Source organism: Protopterus annectens, chromosome 9.part0, assembly GCF_019279795.1.
Source record: "Protopterus annectens isolate FY-2018-M chromosome 9.part0, PAN1.0, whole genome shotgun sequence".
Lineage (NCBI taxonomy): Eukaryota > Metazoa > Chordata > Ceratodontiformes > Protopteridae > Protopterus > Protopterus annectens.
The window spans coordinates 600,987,046-601,012,877 of NC_056743.1; the positions used below are offsets into that span (position 1 = coordinate 600,987,046).

General features: G+C 42.2%; 1 protein-coding gene across 1 annotated transcript in view; it reads right to left on the reverse strand.

The window, feature by feature from the left end:
- The window catches only part of DOCK5 (dedicator of cytokinesis 5), a gene marked incomplete in the record, with an annotated part of 3,482,443 nt that overhangs the window by 1,525,499 nt on the left and 1,931,112 nt on the right, over positions 1-25,832 (reverse strand). The window contains 1 exon segment of the mRNA XM_044083155.1: positions 22,671-22,782. Within this exon segment, the coding sequence (XP_043939090.1) occupies positions 22,671-22,782 (112 nt within the window).

Consider the following 25,832-nt stretch of genomic DNA (forward strand, 5'->3'; position numbering starts at 1 on the left):
TTTCCCTGTGTAAGATTTTTTGGTGTTGGGCCTTCTGGCTTCTGTGATAATGTCTAGGACCTGTTTGCTTAACAGGGACTACTTGTTAGCTTTTAAGTTATAAGCCATGCTGAAAGACGGAGAGTCTGCAAGTCTGGGTGCAGTATCTTCCCCCCCTTACCTGGGTCAAAAGGTCGGACATCAAGGGAAGCTAATTGGGGGGCTGTAAGGTCAGGCTGCGCAGTAAGGGTACCAATACTGTCTGGGCCTTTGGTCTCTCCTCCCTTATTTTGATCAGTACCTTGGGAATAAGAGGCAGAGGGGGGAAAGCGTACACAAAGAGGGATTTCCAGGGGAAGGTCAAGGCATCCACCTTCCACGCTAAAAGGTGATACTCTCTGGTACAGAACTTTTGCAGCTGGTGGTTGAGGTGCAAAGCAAAGAGATCCACCTCCGAAGTCTTCCACTCCTGAGTGATTTGGATTAAGATTTCCCTGTGTAGCTGCCATTCGTGGGGGTCCAGTAAATTTCAGCTTAGATGGTCTGCCAGGGTGCTGTTGACCCCTGGTAGGTATTGGGCAATTAGTTGTAGACCCATGGAGGGGGCTGTCAGCCAGAGGTTCATGGCTAGCCTGCGCAGACGGTAAGATTGGGTCCTCCCCTGTTTGTTGATATACCACATTACTGTGGTGTCTGTTTTTATAAGAAGGACTCCTGGCCTGCGATGGGGCTTGAAGGATGTCAGAGCCTTTTGTACTGCCATTATTTCTTTCTGATTGATGTTTAAGTGAAGGTGCTGGGCATCCCAAAGACCATGGCTGCACCTGCCTGCTAGGTGAGCACCCCAAGCAAAGTCTGAAGCATCAGTCGTGATGGTCTGGCCGGTAGGGTGGAGGATAAAGGGAAGACCCTTGTTCTTGGCACAGGCCTCTGCCCACCAGAGAAACTCGTCCCTTATACATGGGATCAGAGGGAGAGAGGTCTCAAGAGACTGAGTGCTGGCACCAAAGGTTCTTTAGATATCACTGAAGTTTTCTCATGTGAAGCCTGGCCAGAGGAATTAGAAGGATGCAAGATGCCATCTGTCCCAGGACTTGCAGGAACTTCCTCGCAGTGAAGTGACTTTTGGAAGTCAGCTGGGTAAAGTAGAGAGGCAGGAAGCTCTGCTTTTCTTGAGATAGGAAGGCCATTTGGGATGCTGTGTCTAGCAGAGCTTTCAAGAAAATGATCTTCCTGGTGGGAGTTTGCTTTTATTTCTTCTCGTTGATGGTGAACCCTAGGGACGTTAGTAGGGATTTGACAAAGAGAAGGTCCTGGAGCAGCTTTTCTTTGCACTCTGCCTGAATGAGGCAGTCTACCGGTAAGGGTAAATCTGTACATTTCTCTGTCTGCAAAATGCTATGGCTGGGGCTAAGCATTTGGTGAATACTCTAGGTGCAGTAGATAAGCCAAAGGGCAGCGCAGATAACTGAAAGTGTTGTGATCCTGCTCTGAAGTGCAGGAATTTCCTGCAGGATTCCCTTAAGGGGATGTGGAGGTAGGCATCTTTTAGGTCTAGGGTCACTAGCCAGGTATTTTTCATTACCATAGGCAGCAGCTGCTGCAAAGGTAGCATTCTGAGTCTGGGGACCACCAGGGAGGTGTTCAGAATGGATAGATCCAGGATGGGGCACCAAGTGCCCTTTTTTCTGAGAATAAGGAATAGTCTGGAATAAAAGCCTTTGCCTGTTTGATTTGAGGGGACGGGTTCTATTGCCCCCTGGGATATGAGAGTTTGGACCCGTTTCAATGCCTCTGCCCACTTATTAGGATGTACGTCTGGGTACCCTCTTGGAGTTGGGAGTTCGCTGAAAGATCATTTGTATCCTTGAAAATTTATCTTTAAGACCCACTGGTCCTTTGTTACAGAAAGCCAATTTTCTTTGAAGAGGGAGAGCCTTCCTCCTAGCTTTTGGTGAGAGAAGGGAGGGCAGAAGGGGAGGGGGAGTTCATTGTGAGTTTTTGCCATAGAAGGGTGGCTTAGAACTCTCTGCCTTTGGGGCGGAAGTGGTCCACTGTTTGCTTCTCTGCTGGCCATGGGATAGGAACCTGGATGGTCTGTCCCTGCGGGGCTTACCTTAACCCTGTCTGCTAGGTGCAGGGAAGGACCAGTGCTTAGAGGGGAAGCTCCTGTTGAACCTGGGAGGTTGAACCTGAAAGACATTTTTTACTGTTTGCATAGATTTTGCTTTGTCTTCCATCTTTTTAAGCACCTCTTATGCTTTTACTCCAAACAAGCACTCCTTATCCAGGGGTGCATCAATAAGCTTAGACTTGACATGATCAGGGAGAGGTGGTTCCTTTAGCCATGCATGTCTCCTAATGATAGATCATGTCACTGCTGCCCTGCTAGAAGCTTCTAGGGTGTGATATCCACAGTGTAATGAGTGTTTTGCCACTTGACAAGCAGAGTGCAAGTAAATATGTTAATTTTTTTGAATTGGCACAGTCAGGGATGGTAGAAATCTTTTGTTTTAATAGTTCCAAAGTGTGTTGTTGGTATTTTAACATATGAAACTGACAACAGAGTGATATGATAGCTAAGGCTGCAGAGGTATATACCTTTAACCCCATCTGTCCAGAGATCTGGAGTCCTTGACAGAAGGAATATGATTTTTGGCAGAACTAGTCTTAGGTCCCTGTGTAATGACCTCTGGGTCTGCAGCAGGATTTCTGTTCAAGTATTTGTGGGAATCCGGTACTCTGTAATACCGGTCATGTTTACTGGGAGCAGGTGGGAGGGCGGCAGGGGCTAAGCTGGATTCATGGAAAACATCATCGAACACTTCTAAAATGGGGGGATGGCCAGGGGTCTGTGCTGGGGCAGGTCCAGAAACTCTCCAAGTCTTTTCTTAGACTGGGGGAAGTCCCGAGATTCCCACTGGAAATGTTCCCTGAGGGTGTGAAGGGTTTCCTCAAAGGAAAGGTCCTCTGGAGGGGAGGCAGAAGGGATGGATTCCTCTGCACCCGAATCTGCATAAGTAGTCAGATGTAGCTATTCCTCTTCAAAATCTGAATGGTCAGATTCCTCAGAATCCTGTTCTGGCATAATTTCTGGAAAAGGTTGCCTTTTCCTTTTAGAAGTTGTGGCCTGACTACCCTGGATAAGGGAGATGAAATCCTCCACCATTTTAAGCATTTGTGCTTGAGGTGGTGGAGCAGGAGCAAGATGGTAGCTAGAAGTAGATTTTCTAGGAGTGGCCTGGCTTCTAGGCCTGAAAGAAGCTGTCTGAGAGAAACGGTAGTTGGATGACAAGATGTCAGTTTTTGTCTAGATTCGGTAGTGCGAAAAGCCTCCTCAGAAGCCGGTGCCTACTTCAAGGCTCCGGACCCAACCGAGGTAGAGACAGCAAAGGTTCAGAAGACGAGGAAAATTTATTCGGCAAACTGGACTCCGAAAGGGTCTCAGTAAAGGCCTGCGTAGATACTGAATCTGGCATCAGGGGCTGCGAAAGCGCCTCACTGAATTCCAGAGAACTGATGACCTGCTTAGCGATAGCGTTGCTGGAAAGTTTAGCCTTGTGTGGTCTGTCTCAGTCTTTTTCTGCATTTTTTTCTGAATGTCCACAGATTGCTGGCGGACGGACGCCATATCAGAATGCAAAGACGGAACACAAAAAGAAGAAGTTATGTACTTAGCTTAACATTTCATGCGAGTTGTTCATCTTGCCTTCATTCCTACGGAGGGGTCGGAGCCGATCCTCTGCTCCGGGTCGGCCTATTATAAAGCTCGAGGTTTTCAAATAGCTCGAGGCCAAGTCCATATCCCATGATGAACCTAGAGTTACCTCAGATCTTGTTTGCTGCGTACAATAATACCATGTCATTCTATCACTCCATAAGAGAAAGCTATAGAAGGTTTGAGCAACCACGAAGAATCCAGCATCTCGGTCTTCGAAAAACCTTGGAGGGGGTAGGAAGTAAGAATGAGGGCGAGATGAGCAACTCGCAAGGAATTTTATGATAAGTACATAACTTCTTTATGTGAAGTTGTTTTATCTCGCCGGTCATTCTTACAGGTGGGTAGCTTCCCAAACACCATCTATCTTGGGTGGCTCACGGGAGTATGTTTTTCAGGACAGTAGACCCAAAGGAGGCCCTGTCAACTTTGTAAAGAGTGATAAAGGTACGAGGTCTTGACAAAGTGGCTGCTGCATAAATGTTATCTATAGGAAGTCTGGCAGAGGATGTACACACTGCTCTGGTAGAGTGAGCCTTAATTTTATGTTGTAAGGGCATATTAGCAGCTGAATAAGCAAATGTGATACAATCAGATAACCACTTAGAGTTGTTTTGGCCACTAGCATACCTTTTCTGGAGTATGAAAAAGAAACGAAAAGCTGTTCAGATTTCCCAAAATCTTTTGTTTTGTCCAAGTAAAAATCTGAGCTGTCCATGAACATCAAGTTTGTGCAGCATATATTTTAAATTGTTGGAGTGACTGAGGAAAAATACTGGCAAATCAATAATTTGATTAAGATTAGCTTCAGTACAAACTTTAGCCAAAAAGGAGGGGTTAGTTCGAAGTGAGACTCTGTTAGCATGGAAAATCAAATAAGAAGGCTTAATAGACAAGGCTTGAAGCTCGGACACACTGCGGGCATAAGTGATAGCTACTAAAAAGATAGTCTTCCATGACAAAAATTTGAGGTCACATGAGGAGGTTGGTTCAAATTGAGGGAGAATAATGGGAGAAAGCATAACATTTAGATTCCATGGGGTATAGGGTATAGCTTTCACAGGTGGTCTGAGATGAAAAGTCTCTTTGAGAAAGTATTTGGATAGTTTGTACGACATAATAGTCAACCCTTCAAGTCCAAGGTGAAAATTAGAGATAGTAGCAAGGTGAACACGAACTGTTGCTGCTGCAACTCCTTTGTTGAAGATCATGGTCAAGAACTCTAGTATAGAAGCCATAGGGGCTAGGTAGGGATCAATCTTGTTTTGAGAGGCCCATGTAGAACATTTTTTCCATTTGCTAAGATATAGCTTCCTCATAGAGGATTTATGAGAGGATATGAGAATTTGCTTTGTCTCATTAGAAAGGTTATGGAACCTGGCTATGATGGGAATTGGAGCAGCTAAGCTGTCAGCTTCAGGGACTGAAGAGAGGGGATGAAGTTACCCTGATTAGTGCGTCGGAAGATCTGGAACTGGGTCCAGAATCCAGTGATCCTCCAAAATATGAAGTCGAAAGAAGGGGAACCAAATCTGACAAGGCCAATGAGGGGCTATTAGAATTATGGTCCTTCCCAGGGCTTTTGTTTTCTGCAGTACCTTGGGTATCAACGGGATTGGTGGGAATGAACAAAGGAGACCCGGAGGCCAATCGTGTACGAGTGCATCCCTTGGGGCTTCTCCCAGAGGGGGAATTAGGGCAAAGTAGCTTTTGCATTTCGTGTTCATGTGGCTGGCGAAAAGGACGCAGCAAGGCTGGCCCCACCTGCGGAATATCCTGTCCGATATTTCTTTCCTGAGGGACCACTCGTGAGGCAACAAAATTGCTTTATTCAGCTTGTCTGCTATCACTTTTGATTTCCCCAGGATGTGCGTTACTAATGGAAAGTGCTGGGTGGAAACAGCCCACTGCCATACTCTTACGGCCTCGTGACAAAGGGGGTAGGATCTGGTTCCTCCTTGTTTGTTCAAGTACCACACCACTGACATGTTTTCTGTCCAAATCACAATTGTACTTAGAGGAAGAGAGTCCTGGAAGTACAGCAACACTAAAAGTACTGCTCTCATTTCTAAGACATTGATATGCAGATGTGTCTCTTAATCAGTCCATGTGCCTTAGGCTGTTCTTCACTGAAAATGCCCCCCACCCTATCAGGGAAGCATCTGAGTGACCGCTGGTGGGGGTAGAACAAAAAGACGACTTATCGTGACATGAAGTGACGTCAACCACCACTGAAGATCCTTTTTGCATGTGTTCGTGATCATTATAAGATGAGACATTGGGAGCTCTTGGTAAGACCTTTGAGTGGATAACAGCCATTGCAGAATCCACATGTGAATGCGACCCAGCGGTATGGCTAATATTGCAGCTGCCATCATGCCTAACAATTTTAGTACTTCTGATGCTGGAGCCTTGTTTTTGGATACGATATTGCGGACTTGCTAACGGAGTAGTAAGACTCTTTCTGCTGGAAGTCTCAGCGTGGTGGTGGTGGTGTCCAATTCTGCTCCGATAAAAACGGTATGTGGCGATGGCGACAAAGCAGATTTTCCTGAGTTTGTTGTAATGCCCAGCCACCTGCACAGTGAAAGAGTGGTGTCCCTGACTTGAATTAGTTGATGCCTGGTGGTGGCGGTGAGAAGCCAATCATCTAAGTATGGAAACACCTGGAATCCTAAACGTCTCAGGAGAGTCGTGACCACTACCATGTATTTGGTGAACACTCTTGGGGCTGTAGTGAGACCAAAGGGCAGGGCTCAAAACTGGTAATGATTGGCTCCCACCCAGAAGCGCAGATGATCCCTGGATGGCCTGGCCATTTTTATGAGGTAGTACGCATCCTGGAGATCTATCAAGCACATCCAATTGTCTTTCCCTAAAAAGGGAAATATTGACTCAAGCGTGACCATCCGAAATTTCTCGTTCTAGACAGATCTGTTTAGTCTGCTGAGGTCCAATACATGTTTCCAGTCCACTGTCTTTTTTGGAACTAAAAAGAATCTTGAGTAAGTTCTGGATCTTATCTGGTCTGCTGGAACTGGTGGGGTGACTCTTTGTTAGCAACAATCAGACCTCTATTGTTGCCTGTTCCCTGTAACTGGGAGAAACATCCGGGATTTTTCTTGTCAGTGGAGGGGGTGTGGCGAAAGGAATGAAATACTCTCTGTAAATGATACTTTGTACCCAGTTGTCATTTATTTTGAGCCAGGTGTCTGGATACAAAGATAAGTGACCCCCAACTGCCTCCAGAGTAGGACAGTCAGGCCTCCTTTCAGGAGCGCTGGTAGGCTTCCCAAAGAAGTGATCTCTGTCGCCCTGGTTTTGCAGACCCCCTCTGCCGTGAGAGCGGCGTCTTCCATTATTCCCCCCTCCTCTGAAAACCAAATCTTTCCTCCCCTTTGACCCTTGGGGTAGGGTCTGGTAGGGGGTGGAAAAACAGACTCCAAATGCAGACAGAGTCTTTCCTTCCTGCTCACACCTGGTCAAAGTTTCCTTAACTTTGGGCCCGAAAAAGGCCAAGCCATCAAAAGGGATATTTACAAAGGATGACTTAAAGGGCTCCGCAAAGGAACACAAGCGCATCCAGAAGTGCCTCCAAAGAGCAATTCCTGTACCTGCTGCCCTGCTTGTTCCATCAGCTGCATATGAAATGAGGAGTATGGACGAGTTCACTATGGAGTTGAGGGTAGCAAGCTGAGAGGCAACTTTATCTGAAAGCAGCCTAAAGCAGATGCCCTATGCTGACTTCCTTAAAAAACTCCAGCTATACTCTGTCGCATATCGTCTACTCCGAGGTGATCTCTGTGCAGTCTAGTAAAATGGGCTAGATAGTTGAGCGAACGCAGTGCAAAAGTCGCTGAACTGTAAGTGCACTTCCCATATCTATCCATGATCCTAGAATCTCTGTTAGGAGGATGGATAGAAGAGGAAGTTTGTGAAATTTCCTTTTTTGAGGCTGCTGCCACCACCATGGCAACAAGTGGCACACCCTTACTAAGAAAAAATTTGTCCTGGAGAGCAGAAATAAATTTATTAGGCCTCCTGGGGACAGGCTCCATGGTGTCTGGAGATTCCCACACCCTTTGTGACACCAGCTACATAAGCTCATCGAAGGGCGGAGACACCCAAGAGGTGGAGGGCTGAGACCTGAAAGCCCTCAGGAGAGCCGACTCGTCTTCAGTAGGGTTGGTGGACTGCCAGTCACCCCTCTGCCTAAGGATTTCTAATATCTCAGCAAATGTGATATCCTCAGAGGGGGACACTTCTGATTCATCCAAGTCGGTATCAGATGTCAGGGAGTCCTGTGGGAAGTCTAAATACTTCCTCTTACAGATTCTCTTTCTGGGAAACTCATCAGTGGGGGCTTCTGGTGAGGTCTCGGAAGAGCAGGGGTCACCCAATGGGGCTTCCGGAGGCTCTGGGTCTCTACGTTTGGCAAGGATCTGTGAAGCAAAAGCAGACACAGGTGCTTTAGGGAAAGAAGTAGCCTGACCTGAAGTCGAAGATTCTTTGGAGACATAACTCTCCTCATGGCTTCGAAGGCACCTCTGCTCCGATGAGAAAGGACCGATGGATCTGAGGAGACAGTCAATACCCCCGCCACCGAGACAGTGGGCTCAGAGTCGGATGTAGGTGCTGAGTTTATCTGAGCTGAAGCCCCGAGAGGCAGAGTCAGAAAAGACAAGCCAGTCTGACTATCCTCCCTGGACCTGACCAGTGTGCCTCTGCTCCTAAATTCCTCTATCAGCACCGAGGATATCAGAGTAAACGGAGCCGAACACACTAGAGCAGGCATTGGCTCAGAAGACTAAATGATCATCAAGTCCGACTCCCCTGGCTCCAAAGGACCGGTATGGCTCAGAGGAGGAAGAGTAATAGCTGGTAAAAGGGTGTTCAGTTCCAAAGCCGCTTGGGTCAGAGCCGATAAGAATTTAGCAAAGACTGTAAAATCTTTTGCACCACATGATCCACATCCAAATTGGAAAGGCTAATCGAAGACAGAGATGAGTTGACAGAAGGAGGTACAGACTGCAGGAGTGGAGACTTGGTTACTTCAGATACTGGTTCCAAAACCAGGGACTGGCTCTGAAAGGACAAGACAAGACGGTCAGCTCCAAGGACTGTGGTAAAGACGTCGAAGACTTTTTAGATTTCTTAACCTCAGAAGTAGAAGTCTTGGAAGACTGAGGATTTACTGGCTCCATCTTGGTCACTCAAAGCTTCTTGGAATGAAGGTTCAAGTAAACCTCTGGCAATCAACTTTCTCTTTCTCTCCTGGGAAACCCCAGAAGAGACAGAATGACAGATGGAGCAGCTTTCCTGGAGATGCAATGCTCCCAAACAATAAACACAATTTACGTGACTGTCAATGACAGACACTTTCTGTCCACATTTAGGACATTTTTTAAACCCTTAATTAGGGTGTTTGTCTTAATCTTTTGACATTCCGAAATACACAATGCCAATAGGGTGCTGTAAAAAATAGACACAACCAACAATCAAACAAGCCCTTTTAAAACTACGGGCTAATTATTATTCAGCACCCACACACAAAAATATTTGTCTAAACTCTAAATAGTAAAATAAAAAAGTTTTGACAGAAAAGTCGTTATATAAATGCATACAACTAGTAATATATAAACTTCTAATACACACACAAATCTCCAAGATAAAGTATTTCAAAGTTGAGACAGAAAGGTCACTTTTTAAACTCTAAGACTAAATCTAACAAGCTATCAGCACACAACTATAATCTAAGCACTAATAAAGATTAAACAAGGCCTAAATAAATGAAGCCAAGAGTGTCAAATACTAAATTAAGAAAGAAAAGGCACACTGAAGGAAGGGAACTACACAAAAAGCTGTAAGAGGTTATCTAAACATCTAAAGATATAAAGCAAAAAATATTTATCAATAATATCAGATATTTTCAATAAAATAAGTTTTTTACAGGCCCAAGCTAGTGAGAACCTCCGATCTATTGCAGTGGCAAACTAGATCTAAGGTAACTTTAGGTGCATCATGGGATAAGGACTTGGCCTCGAGCTATATGAAAACCTCGAGCTTTGTAATAGGCCAACTTGGAGCAGAGGATCGGCTACGAACCCATCTGTAAGAATGAACGGAGAGATAGAACAACTTCACAAACTGTCTACAATAAGAGCTCTACAGTGAATGGTTCTCACATTAAAGAGAGCACAGAACCGGCAACGGGGGACATCATGGTCTAGGCCTAAACAAGTGACGCAGTAAGAATGGAAGTCTTGGTGTGGGATCTGCTTTCCACGGGGAGACAATTGTTAACTTTTTCAGACATCGGTTAGTGCAAGAAAAAGGGGTCCCCAACGGGGTACTTAGCTTTAGATGTTTTAAGCTGAATTCAAACTCTGGTAGCAACCAACTGGCACTCGTGTGAACTGCTTCTGCTATGGGCTCCACGGCAAGAAAGACTGATGTAATGATGTCGGCTGCTTTGCTTTATAGCACTGATGACCTGACGTCAGACTACTACAGCTGATGCAAAAAAACATTGAGACTCTGGTATTCGGGCCAGCTGAGGGCTACCACAGCAGGGAAAACCCACAGGTGATGACTGCAACAGTGAAACACGAAGAACATCAACAGTTTACCCAGTACAATGTTGTAAATAAGATGAAAAATCAGACTCAAAGGGACCCTGAGTCAACTTTTTCCAAGTCCAAATCTGAGGTCCTAACAAGGAGGAATAGGCTTCCTGGAAGGCCTGATATGAAGGATGCCTTTAAGGAATTGCTTGACCTCAAACCTAGAGGCCAGAGGATGATCCAAGGACAGACGAGCACAAATTGCTGACAGGTGAGCTTTAACTAAAAAATATGCCAACCCAGCATGGAGAAGATCACACAAATAACAGAGAACCAGAGGAAACTCTACTGATTGGGTATCCAGAACTGTCAAACAGAACCAAGCTTGTCCTAAAGGAAGGCTTCTGGGTGGAAGGAATCTGAGCAGACTTAGCAGGACAACATGCCTAGAACCCTTCTTACTCTTAGGAGAAGGGCAAGATTGCCTGTTAAAGTCAGTCTTGCAAGGATAGTCACTTTGAAACTGAGAAATAGGAGAAACAAAACTACATTTCAGCTCCTGCTTGGCTTTGTCTTTATCCTGGCGGGACTTGAATAGGTCAGCCACAGCAGTTCAAAAAAGACTTTTGTTACCCAAATGAGCATCAGAAAGTTTGACCTTGGTATTATCAGGCAAAGCCTGAAGACGAAGCCAAGAATAATGCTTCATGACTGAAACAAAGGCAGCAGCTGCATTTGACTGAATGGCAAGCAACTTGCTAAGTGAAGCCCAGCAGGGAAAGGGCAGAGGCTTTCCTCAGAGTCAGGCAGGTCAGAAACTACCTTAGAAGCCTGAGAAAAGACAGCCAAAACTTAACAGGTCATACGAATCTGGTAGTTTACTGGCCATAAATGACAAAGTGGCAACAGTATAAACCTTCTTGCCTGGGCTTTCCATGGGCCTATCTTTGTCAGAAGGCAACAACTTTGTTGAGGACAACAACTTGTATGGCTTGGCAGAATAAAATGACAATGCAGAAAGGCATTTAAAAAGAAATCTGCATTCCTCAGGCACCTTGCAGAACCTACATGTCTTTTTTGGTACAGGAGGCTGAGACTCAGGGGGCTACAAAAGCTGGAGAAAAGGTACCCAAAAGAGGAGCCAGAACAGAAGGAACAGCAGATGGTTTGGGAGACTCCATCTGTAGGAGCTCATAGTACCTTTTTTTGAATATCAGAGACCTGGGAATAATCCCACATAAAATAGCCCATAACATGGGCAATGGCATCCCCAAAGGAGAGCTCTTCCAAAGGGGAGTCTTTACTTATGGAATCCGCTTCCTGTGAACCGTACTCCAAACGGGTAGGGATTTGATAAGAATAGGCTAGGGATTCTCTCCAGAGTCCAGATCTTCATCTGAGGAATCTAATTACCTAGGTCTCTTCACTGGAGTGGAACACTGGGGGAAGCAGGAACATAGACCCCTTGAGGTGGCTTCAAGGCCATTAAAGTATTAAATAAACCCTGAGTGAAATCCTGTCATTCATGCTGGAGATCCTTCACAACAGGAGAAATATGTTTTGTTTTCTGCTTCTTTTTCTGTGGGACCTCCACTTGAAACACTCGCAGGATCAGACCCCTGAAGCAATTCCAGAATAATTGTAGTAATCTCCCCCCTCAGGTAAAGACATCAAACGATGTACGACAATTCAGATTCATGCCAGCTTCTGAGGGAGGGTCACAGCTGAGTAATCCAAAAACACAAGATGGTCTTCAAGGTTTTTACCAGCCTCTAGAGAGACATCCAGGGCAGGCTTGGCAACAGCTGGATTGGGCCTGACTTTTTTGGCCATCTTCTTGGCAAATGACTGGCCCTTGGGAAGAAGGATCCTGCTACAGCACCCTGAGCCAACAACTTAAAATGTTTGTTCTCCAGGTATATACATCTGGGGGGAAAAAAACAGCCTGCTAACTCAGCACAGCAGAAGGGCGTTCAAAGTGATGAATGAGAATGGCATCCAGACTGGCGGCAAATAAGTTCTGAGTATCTGCATCTGTACGTCACCTTCATGCCCTAAGCCATGCAAGGGGAGTATAAGTGTGACATATGGCATCTATAAGAGATAAAGGCTTTGGCATACTGGTCAGGCATTGGGCTGTCCTTAGCAGGAGATCACTTAGGTGAAGAATACTTCAACAGTGATACGTAAAGATATTTACAAATGCTTTGAATCCCAACTTGATAGCTGTCAGTACTTTTTAAAAACATTTGTATAAAACAGGCTTCTTAACTGCAGTCATTTACTGCTATAAATGGCAGCCATAAAGACTAAGCTGAACCACCAACTGCATTTCTGCTTGGTATTCCTTTAGACACCTAACACATGATTCTTCACTACCCCTTGTCCCAAGTGTTCTCTCCATCCAGCTGCTTCACTCTACAAGTGAAACAACCCACTACCTAAAGAACTTGCACAGCTGAAGTTCACTTGTAGTTGCAAAAGTTCACAAGGGAAAAATACATGGAGTTAAATCTATATAAGACAAATTCATAGACTCAGACTAATAATTAAATTTCTAACTCATACCCTAGTGTGTTCTGTTTGTAGTGTTGAATCTGCTGGAAGGATATCCCCACCCCCACTTACCCACCACACTTCACAGGCCTTTTACTGCTGAAGGTGAAGCTACATTAACACTTCAGCACATTTTACTCTCATCAGTGTAACAGATCCTTGGAAAAGACATTGAAAAGCTCATAATTATAAAATTAGATGCTGTGACTCAGGTCAAGTTTTTAGAATTCAGTTACCTTGTCTTTGTATTCAGGAACATTCTGCCTCACTGACTGTTTATGGTAGTAAACCATCTGCAGGGTTTCTTCCAGCTCCGTTCGCTTCCCTCACTCCGCTCCCCTGCCCATCCCCAGCACCTCTACTCATATCCCAAGCAAACCACTCCCCCTCATTTATCTGATCCAATTATATACAACTCTACCTTGCCCACACCCACATTTCATTCGCACCTATCTACTTTTATTTAACCAAACTTATCTGCTTCCCCTTACATCCATCAGCTTGAATTCTCATCCCCCCACTATAATTCTTTGCATCTTACTCTATTTGGCCATCACAATACTATCATCACCTCAAACTGTCTTACATTAACTCCATGCTTACCACCTTCTCTTCTATAATACACACAAACTAACATTGCGCCATAATTGTACTACTGACTAATTTGCATCTCCCCCACCCCTCCTTACGACACACTACAGGGCAAAACATCTAACCACATTGTCAAAGCCCACCGTGCAGTCAAAACATTTCCAACCTTACCTTCAGCTGCACACATCACAAGATAATAAAATCTCTGTTTATCCCTGATACTACATTCTAACACATAAATACCACTTTTACTACTGTTAAACCCCCTATCACAGTTGACATCCTCCTCCTAATCTGCCTAGCTTCTTTACTCTTAATTCTCAGCCTCGCTAAAGCTATATCCTCGCTTACCCCCATACATCAATACACAACTTCCTCCCAACCATCACCCCAATAAACAACACAGCTTCTCACATACCTCCTCTCAGCTTTTCTCCTTTACCCTCCCATATTATTCAATCCACAAACTGGCCTCCTCACCTCCTATAAAACCACACTTGCCACCAGTATCACATGGGAATAAAAAACACTCACCATGGTACTCCCTCATTACCTACCTACTCAAATGTGGAGACATAGGTTCACAGGTTGGCACTAGGCTATCGGCCCCTGGGTCTATACAAGCCTAGCCATAACAATTCCATGGATATTTCTTCCCACAATATTTACTTTCCTAGACCCCTGTCTAGCAGGGTGACTGACATGATCCCAATGGTGACTTTCCTATCTCCTACCCAATCAAGGTTCCTTTTGAAGATGGCCAAGGAGGCGCTCTGCTTGAAATGAATGGGCAGTCTATTCCAGAGTATGGGAAGTTTCTGGGTCAGGAACCTATCCCTCCAGCATGTTTTGTTCATTGTGATGACAAGGTTTAGATCCCTGGAGCGTGTGGCTCTAAGGGATTGGGATTTCTTTAAGTGGAGCATGTCCAACAGCTCAAGGTTTGACATGGCCTTGTATGTTAAGCAGAGTTCACCTCTGAGTAGACGATATGCCACAGAGTATAGCTGGAATTTTTTTTTAGATGGTCAGCATAAGGCATCTACTTTAGGCCTGTGATTCTTTTAGTGAGGTATTTCTGCGGCCTTTCCAGCTGTTACAGATGTCTTGTGAGGTACATACCAAACGGGGCATTACACACTATAATGGGTCTAATAAGGGATGAGTACAGTGGAACAATGACCTTTTTCCTGGATGAAAAGCCCTTAGTAATGAGGTGTGCCACATAGGATTTCCTGACTGTTGTGGTGATGTGGTTATTGAAGTTGAGACCACTGTCCACCTGTGCCCCCAAGTCCCTCATCACACTTTTGGTGTTTAGTGAACTGCCACCTATGTGGTAATTCATGGGTATATGGTTTTTCCCAAAGGGGATAACTATACATTTCTTGGCATTAAGCTTGAGCCCATGGCTTTGACACCAAGCATCTGTTTTTGTAAGGCTCTTTTGTAGAATATCCACATCATCTGAAGATTCAATAAATGGCTCCCAGTTTGCAGTCATCTGCAAACTTTGTTAGCCAGAGTCCCTTAGTGTTGGCCTGTACTTCAGAGAAATAGATGCCAAACGAGCAGTCCCAGGACTGAACCCTGAGGTACTCCACTTGTCTGTAGCTAGATTTGGAGTCGGCTACTTTTACAGTCTGGGTTCTGTCAGTAAGCCAGTTGGCAACCTATCGAGTGACGTAGGGATTTATGCCCAGCTTAGTAAGTATCTATGATTCCAGAGTGGGGGATGGTGTCGAAGGGCCTTGGCGAGGTCCAAATAGACTGTGTGGACAGATTTACCCTCATCCACAGCTCTGGAGACTGATTCGAAGAAGTCAATCAGGTTCAGGAGACAAGATCAGCCCTTCACGAACCCAAACTGGGTGGGGTCCAGTGTTTGAAGGTTGACAATGTCTTTGTTTATACGTTCCATGCCCTTGCAGATCAGGCTTGTCAGACTGATGGGACGGTAGTTCCTGGGATCCAAGGTGGATCCCCCCTTGTGGAGTGGGATAACTGTAGCTATGCGCCACTCAGTGGGCAAAAAGCCTGAGTTGAGGCTATGATTAAACATGACACTTACATCCTAACCCTGGCCCACCCTCAAATCCTAACCAAAAAAGTAACCCCAAAAATTTAAACATGCTTACGCTGAACCTTAGAAGTATATGCCATAAAATAGCCCCACTGCATGCCTGGATTGATCAAAATAAACCTGACATACCTATCCCCTTACAGAAACATGGCTAGACCCCGCTGTAAAAGACTCAGAAATAATACCTCCAAACTTTGCAATAAACAGAAGAGATCAATCTAAAAAAAGGGGGGGGGATAGCACTTCTATATCCCTCTACACTCAACATCACACCCTACACCAGTAATATACCCATATTTTCCAGTGCTGAGGTACTAATCTCCTTTTTGAACCTCAACATATCAAAAATAATTTGCATAACAGTAATACATATCCCACCACGTAACACTATACCAGTGTTGGAAAATATTTTATCCTGGACATCCCAAGCAATAAACCTTGAAACAATAATCTTAGGTGATGTAAATATAGACTGGCAAACCACAGCTTCCAACTCCCCCACAAACAGTATAAATCTGTACGTTTTTCTCAGTTTACAATGCTCCAACAAGATACAAAAATGATCTTGCCTGCCAATCCACCTTAGACTGGATTCTAGTACCCTACCCTGCCAATTGCCTCTCTTCTGGTACACTAACTCCCTGAGCGATCATCTATCAGCTTATTCCCTTGGAGCAAACTCCCAACAATTAAGAGTATACACTACAAAATGAGTTGAGAACTCAACTTTCTGTAAGCATAATTTTAACAATCTCCTACAGGAAAAAGACTGGATACCCCTTAAACAACTACCCCTTAATGATATTGTACTATACTTTAATAACACTTTCCTAAACATACTTAATGCGCTAGCTCCCATTCATATGAAAAGTATCAAAAAGAACTCAGCACCATAGCTCTCTAAGGAATGTTAACACCTGATGAAGCAAAAGGACCTAGCCTGGTAAACCTGGAAACAAAACAAAATTGTGTTAATTTCAAAACACTACATAACAAAGTGACAAAACTAATCAACAGAGATAAGAAGTCATATTATTCCCAGCTTCAACTCCAGCATAAAATAAACCCCAGTACATTTTGGCACTCCATACCTTCTCTACTTAACCCAGGAAGAAATGGAGAACACAACCTTCCACCAGATACCCCATCATCACAAAAAGCAGAAAACTATAACAAGCACTTCATAAAAATCAATTTCGGACCTATTAACTAACAACCCTAATACTGGACCTCCCCCGCCACCCTTCAACCTATTCAGACACCAATCCCAGGCCATCAACTACTTCTAACCCTGTCATAACTAACCCCCCTACTTAACAAAATGTCACACAAAACCCATTCTCATTTCAGCCCACACCCACAGACACCATTAAGAAACTGCTACAAAAACTAAAACCCTGCTCTACCTCAGCTGATAATCTCCCCCAATACTACCTCAGACTGGCTGCTAACTCAGTCGCCTACCCAATCAGTATCTTTATAAATAGGTTTTTATCCAAATCAGAAGCACCTACCATATGGAAACAATCTCACATCACCTCCATCCACAAAGGAGCAACTCTCTTGATCAATCCAATTTCCGTCCTATATCCAACTCATCACCCGTATCCAAAATTCTTGAAAGGTATCCATCAGCAGGTAATGCAATATCTATTACAAAATAACCTTTTAACCAAAATCCATCATGGCTTCTGACCTAGCCACAGCACAGCTACAGCCCTATTATCTTTTACCGAAACCATGAACAAGGCCAGAGATGCAGGATGCTATACAGCCTCAGTATTCCTTGACCTCTCCATGGCTTTTGACACAGTGTCTTATCCTTTACTTTTAAACACACTGAATAACCTATGCTTCTCATGTAACACAGTAAAATGGTTCCAGAGCTACCTCAAGGATCGTAAACAAGCAGTGAAATGGTCCAATGAACTCTCACCCTTCTTCCACAACCCTACTGGAATCCCCAAAGGCTCCATATTCTAGGACCTCTACTCTTCAACATTTTCACAACCAACCTTCACACTGCCTCTCACCCTGGGACCCTCATTCAGTACGCTGAATATTCAACCATAATCTGCACTGCTCAATCACTACCAAAACTACCTTCAAAAACTCAAAAAGTCCTTTACTGCAATGGAAACCTGGCTAAGAAATATCCAACTCTTTCATAATCCAAGGAAGACAAAACTAGTACCCTCTCATCCCAAAAACACCTCCCCTGTTACCAATCTTTTCAACATCCTTGCATCTGACAACACTGTCATAGAAATAGCGCAGGAAACCAAACTTCGAGGTGTTATCACTGACAAACTTTCATTTGATCCCCATATACAGCAAAATATAAAGAAAACTCATAAAAAACTGGGACTCTCATATAGAAATAAATATTTCTTTACTGCAGCAACAACTACCCTTGCAAAAACATTTCTTTATGGTGCCCCTATCTTAACTTACAAAATTCTACCCAAAGCAAGTTGGAACAGTGATACAACAAAGTTTGCCACAAACTCTAAATATCAAGCACACCACTGTAAACCACTCCTAGAATTAAAACTGGCTTGAACTCCCCAACCGACTTGCCTTTATTCAGCTATCCACCATACACAACCTTATTTTCAAGCCTATTGCCTGCCCTGCACTAGCCAATCTAGTCACACCTTACACACCAAATCGATACCTACAAATCAGAAGACAAAAATCTCTTAGCTATCTTAAAACCCACAAGAAAACCTGGTCACTCTCTGTATTCATACTCTGTCTCAATACTTTGGAATTCACTACCTCTAGCTACCAGGTCTATGCCTGGCCTAACCCATTTCAAAACCTCTTTAAAAAAAATCATCTAAAAAATACATGTTTCTGCTCCTGCATAAAGCCTGCATAATGCTCAGGTCCTTTCTCTTGCTGTCACATTTCAATCCCTCATAGACTACAAGATCCTAAGGCTCTTCTAACTCCTCCTCTGCTTCTATACCATGTCCTTAAGCTACTGTTCAGGCCTTATTGCTTCTATTCTTCTTAAACTATCTGCATCACTAACTTTCTGGCTGCTATTTTCCTAAATTAAACTAACATTCTATTTTGCATGTACTATTACAGTCAATATCACACATTGCACTACCTATGTACTACTTTTTTGGACACTGTCTACATCATGCATGGTGAGTGATTATTATGGTCTGTAATGTTTTAACTGTATAGAATTTTCTAGATGTGTAGTAATATATTGCAACATCTTGTAGCAGTTTGTCCTTTCAACTTATTTTTGTATAGTATTTCTAATGTTATTTTTATTGTATTGGATTATACTGTATTTGTAATGTACTCTATGTGCAGCTTTTCTCCCCAGGCCGCTGCTGAAAATGGGTTCTGTAGACCCAGTCAGATCACCCCGGTAAACGAATATCAAATAAATTTATAAATGATGTCAAATCCTGAAAAATTGTTAAATTGTGAAAAGGCTGAAAAAAACTACTAAATTAATGTAATGTACTTTGTGCAAGTCATTCAGCCTGTCAACACTACATGTACCTAATAAAGACATATGCAATCCAATTTTCCACTCCTCTGTCCACCAAGTAGCCCCATAAAAGCAGATTAGCTATAAATGTATCAGATTTCTCAACTATGTCAACACAGCAATTGCAACCAGGTTCAATCCACACAGCCACAATGAGATAGTAGTACATCAGTTTTAACAGAAAGTCTGACACTACAATCTGATGCTCTGGAACCTTCAACATTTTGTTTTAAAACCTGTCAAAGGAATAACAGAAGAATAAATGTGCCAGCTATTTACTTCAATAATCACAGTTTGCTTAACTAACTTCTTACTTTTTGTAGAATGTGGTCCTCTCCAAAACCTATTTAAGAACAGCTAAACCTTTGACATACTGACATTTCAAAGACAGACAGGTAAAGACACATCTGTAGCTTAAGAATAAACAGAAGTTTAGTTTACCGTTTTTCTCTCCTGAATTTTCTTTTATCCTCAACTTTTTATACCATGTCAGTGTTGATCCTCCTTCTCCTGTACAACTTTTAAGTCCACATTTACCATCATGTTCCAAGACCTTGAAGCTGTTCATAATTTCTACTGTGCCATTACTCCTAACTTCTTTCTTTTTAGGCTATGACTAACACTGCTTAACCTACATCTAACTTCTTTCTACTTCTTATTCACAATTTCCACTTTCTGTACATTAACAATCTTCCTCAGTTTTGCCATGCACTCTTGTAAATTTTTCTTCTACCATGCATTAATCTTTTTTATTACTTTAGTTTGACTACTGCTACTATTCTCTTCCTAGTTTCATTTCTAAAGTTTTGTATGCACAGTGTGCAAAAGGTGATTTATAATAACTTGCCTCATCAATAAAATCAAACAATCCTTACTTGGTCAGGACACCAAATTAAGCACTTATTATTCTGCAAAAATTTGACTCACTATATAAATCATCTGATCATTCCTTGCTTTCAATGCAACAATCGCATTTCCTGACCCAAATTATCAAGGGACTTAAAGTCAGAGCTGCACAATATTTCATTAACTCATCAGTAACAGTAAATTGCATGACATGCAATACCCATTTTTCTTCTCAGTGTTTACCTTTCTTATAAACTTAGTGCCAAGATAAATTCCTCAGAGGATACCAAGATTCTCCAGGAAGGCCTTTTCCAAATGCATATGGTGTCAAAACCATGGACTAAAACTAAATGCCAATAAATGGGAAACATGACTTCTCTTGTTAATTAGCATACTGACAACATAACCCCCAAAATGTCAATCCCACAGTCAGAGATTTGGCAACCTATGTTGCAACTAACTGTCCTTTGATCATCATGCATCCACTATTATAAAGGAACTGCTTTTTCATTGCACAACTTGTATCTAAAGGTATGGCATCCAGGTCCAGGGATATAATCATTCCATTGTACTCTCCTATCATTATCTGATTAAAAATAATAATGCCCCTTCAGTATGTACCTGTCTTAGCGATCGTCACAACAGGAGCAACCACATTTTCTCTCAAAAAAAAATCAAGGACCTGAATCACAAAAACTAAACAGACTGTCTCAAAGCTTTGTCCTCCTCCTTGCTATCATACATGCTGCTAGGAGGCAAACTCTGAATCATGCACAGAGTCTCAAAAGACCCTATCCTGTCAGACCCACTACACATTCACAAGTCCAATAGTAGGGTGAACACCCACTCAAGGGAACTCAATCAATTTTACAACATAAATAGAACATGTTGGAAGGGCAGGTATGTATTAAAAATATCTCTTCTAAGGAACCATCTTCCACGCCACATTAAGCAAAGTACTACTTTTACTTTATTCAAATGTAATTTGGATGTATATATGGGAAACCAAAAACTCATCCCCATTTTTACTTCTAAGTCCCTCATAGAAAAGGGTAACAAGTAAATGCCTCAACTTATCCTTGCTCTACCCACCTGTGGGCTAATTATACACAAAATATAACGGGTAAAAATTACCCAAATACCTACAAACCAACGAACTATACACAGAATATTTATAAAGCAAACGCTGTTTTTGTTCTTTTCAAACTGTTCACATATCTGCTTAGTAATATCATCAGGTTCTAAGCTCAATTCATAGAACATTCCTCTACAGAAATGTATGAAAACTCTCCTGGTCTGCATCTCTGCACCAAGAGGTTTAACAATCTCATTCCAAAGATCATACTTGCCTGGGTGTTGGGAAGTTCTTCTTGCTGTAGGAAATAAAACTATAGTTGATCTAACTGATTTGATCACTGTTAAGCCACAAGAATCAACCATACTGTTGCATGCCCTCCTTCCTTCTCCAAAACAGCATTCACCTGTTAGTAGTGTGGCATACAGCAATAAAGCCCTGCCTATAACTTACATAACCCACGACTGAACAAAGGCCTAGGCACTACAGGAGCCAAAATGTTGGACAAAGGAATAAAGGGGCAGTGCCTGCTCACCGTACTCTGGTTGGGAGGTGTGGGGATGCATATGCAACAAGTGCAGTGTCTACTACTAAGTAAGGGCAGGGTGTTATGTAGACTTAAGTCACTTACAGACATGAGTGACAGCCCTGCACCACAATCAGTGCATGCCTACCCGTAAGTACTACAAGGCATACATGAAGGAAATGCAAGACCTAAAAGTAATAACCTCCTCTTATGGCGGCAGGATAATGTCCACACCATGACTGCACTCTCAAGTGAGACTTCCTTGCCTGGATGCAGAGAAAGTTGGCAAGCAATGGAAGAGCAAAAAAGTGGAAATGAAAAATAAAACACCTCTCCACCACATCCTGCTCTCTCATTACATCACTGCACAAATCTGTTAGCTGCAGAGTCCCTCAGGGATTAGCAACAAATGAATCACTCATGGTCTTCACAACTGCTTTTTCTTTATCTAGCTGCACAACATCTAAATTATCAGGATACCTTAACAACAAGCAAAAAACAAAACTGAGGCTTAGAAAATGCAAGTATTAACTTTTTAATGTGCAAAGCAAGCTTTCGGGATAGAACCCTTCTTCAATGCAAAAGTAAAAATCTTCATACACTATTCACTACTTAAAGGAGTGCACAGTGAATAGTACTTGTACTATATTCAGTACATCTAATTGTTCCAGGGGACTACATTACTTTGACTAAACAAGCCAAAAGTCCTTTACTGAACGTGTTATCCAATGTAAAAGTACAAAGTTATCTCTGTTATAAATAAAAAGGCCTGCAACACACTCTGGGATCTGTAGCGCAGAAACCATGTGCACACGTGACATTAAGGAAGATATAGTTTTATCAAATGTGTTGATATTTATAACTTTTCATGGCAATAAAAGTAACATATCCTTTTGTCCCTCAAATATTCATTTGCCAACACTAAATTCTAATATATATTATGTACTCTGCTCAAAGGTGAACCTGCAGAAAATAAAGTTAGGCAAAACCCTGAAACTAATTTTGGCAACAGTAATTTTTTGACTAGCAAAGACAAAAAATAAAGGACTGACAAGAGACAAATTCTTTTTGCTGACAGATTTAATACTACAACTAAATTTTACTCACTAATTCAGCACTCCACACTATTTTCATTTTGGTAGTAAGTAAATAAATGTTTGTAGAAACAATTATTACGAGGAGCAAAGTAAAACACAGATTCACACAATTTCACCTTGATCTTTACAGCCTCTTCTAAGGGCCTGTCCATCAAAACATTGAAGGAAAGGAACAACTTTCGAATTGAATTAAAAAACTCATCGCCATCTTCACTTGGACCATAGAATCTAGAACAAAAAGACAATAAGGTACTGAATAAATGTAAAACAAGAAAAAAAAATGAAGAGGGGGTTTAGCACACTGCTGTGAGGTTATAATGCATTATTTAACTCTTTGTTTTATTCACTTATTTACTTGTCTCTTAAATAAATGCTGTTAACGTTGCTTTTTCTTCTGCATAATCACTGATGTAATGCTGGGCACATGACAAGATGTTGACCCATGGATGGCATGACAAATAATAAGCTATTAGAAACATGTTCCCTGAATGTAAAAACATTTCAACTGCACTACTCAAATCTATGTACATAACTCCAGAAATAAAAGCTGGTGGTGATGTTCACTGTTCATAGAACTGCCTTTTACCTTCCTTAAGCTAAATGTAGCTTCCTAACTTGTTATTCACTGTACCTTAATGTTAACAGTATGAAGAATATAATGCTTTCAAACAGCATACTTTTAACAACTTGACATATTTATTGACACTTTTTTGAAGTGGTTTGTCCCACAAGGCCAATGGACTTTTTTCAGGAGAGACCTGAGGTGGTATTCTTAATGACTAGGGAAATTTGGCCACAGCCCCAGGGGAACTTTTCCTACTTTTTTCAATAACTGTCATCAGATCTTTTACTTACACCTAAGCTACTTCCAATTCGGGCAGGTGGGGCCTCAGTTTAATCTCTCAATGGTACGCTCAAAAGTGCATTTCCCACTGCCACCCCCACACTGTAATGCAGTGTCAGTATTAGAAAAAAATAACTCAACTTAGCAGGTATGGTCACAGAACCTAAAATCTTCACATCTTCTAGCACCAAAGGCAGATGTGCTAGCTGTTGAGCTACTGAGACTGCTCAGATATATATTACTGATCCATCTTTCCTTCTAAAGGGATGCAATTTTGTTTTATTGCATGAAGAAATTGCAATAATACAGACAAATTAGCATGCTATCATCTCATCCTAACAAAGCACATTCAAATGTACCTTATGCGCTAACAACAAAAATCACTTCCAAATGATTCTCAGGTTTCCAAACCATACCACATGAACATTAATGAAGGAAAGTCAGACAGCTATTATTAATACTAAAGACACAGTATGTTCATTTTGTTTTAAAGTTAATAACTCGGCAAGAACAGCACAGAACTTAGTTTCAAAACATTTATTAAATGGTCTTGTCTACATTCGGAATTCTGGCACTATTAATCTTGTACTATAATAGTGGTAGTAGTAGTGGTAATAATAATATAGCACTGTAGTTTTAGGACAGGAAATCAAGGCAGATTTTGAAAGCTGCAGTACTAAAGCGCAAGGCAAGCTTCACTAGACTTGGACTTGAAAATGCATTGCTAATTCTTCTAAAACCCTAAACTTTTGTTACACGTCAATAATAATATACAGAAATAAGTACAATACTTATTTTTTCTAATTCTGAAAGTACTGTACATTCAAAACACCCACTTCCATGATAATTTCTAGGCCTCTAAAGCATACTTCTTATCCCTACCAAAGAATGAAATCCTACCTTTTACTGACTCAGCTGAAGCATCAACCTATCACTAAGTCGACCAGTTCATCTACCCTGCCTGAAATAACCACCAAAGCAGGACTGCATAAAAAAGTTACAAACTACAGCATTATCACCTAGGTCTTTCAGCAACTGCTATAGTAGGGTTATCAAAAGGAGAGTCTCTCAAAGAACATTATCCTTCTGGCTTCATCTAACTCTTCATTATGCAGTGCATGTAAAAGCAATACAATGATGCATATATACTTAACAGGAAAGCACCCCAATCCTCCTTGCACATTCATATAGGCAAGTATTATGTATGTGTATTATTCCATGCTGGGATCCCCCTTTGTTTGGCATATGCTTTGCCAACCTCCAGCCCACAAACCAAGACCTCTGGCTAACCAACTTTGGGGAAGACTGAAAACTGGGGAATACTATCACATCACCCTCGGACACCCAAGCCCTGCAACAAGTGCTCTTTCAATCACCTAGTGCGTAAACAACAAGCATGAATTAGATGCTAAAAAGTGCAACATTGTCTCACTTGGCAAACTATCCCTTCCCCCAGCATACGCCATACACAATACACCACTTCAGAATGAGAAACAGAGACCTTGGTACTTGGATAGATGATTCCCTTTTCCTTCAATCATTATATAATGACAGTAACCAAAAAGTCCTTCTAATTAAAGCAGCTGATTGCCAAAGGGATATCTCCCCAATCCAGAGAAATCATTGCCCTATTACATTTAACAATGATTAGGCCAATTATTTAATACAATGCTCCCTTTGAGATGCACTTCACTAGACATGTCCAACAACTAGAAAGACCCCAAATGTTTCTAACAAAGTTGATTAATGCCTTAAAAGCCTTAATCTACCAGAAAAGACTGGAAGCACTGTCCCTTTATTCAGTACTTTAAAAACTCCTGAGAAGATCTATGCATTGCCTTCTGAGCATTAGGGACCCAGCGGTTATGGTTCTTTTCTATCTTGGTAAATTGAATAGTCCTTACAAACACAAGAACAAGGTATCTAAATCTTCAGCAACAAATAAATAAAATGAAGCAGTGAGAGTTGTTCATTACACAGAGACCTCACCAACTCTGAAACAGACTCCTACTACATATTAAGTAGTTCCTTGCGAGTGACTGGCGTTGTGTTGAATTCTGAGCCAGTTGGAGCTCATTTGCAAGGTAATAACCAGAATGTTGTACGAAATGGTAGCAGCGCAAACACGGAGGTACAGGAACGTGTTAACCCTACTTCAAGTGGTTGTCCCGCTGTTACCACTAGAACTATGGTAGCGAATCCATTGAACTTGCCACAAACCGGCCAAATGAATCCAAATGTTTTTGCGAACAATTCCAACGGCGTTAATGTGGTTCGTAGTATTCCACCTGATACGGCAGTAAGTACTTTTACAAACTTGCCGGATTTGAATGATTGGCTAAAGGAGCCAGAAAGTTTTATTAATGTACACAGAAATGTATGTGACAATAATATGAATATTAACACAGACTTGGACAACAGCGCAGTTAATATT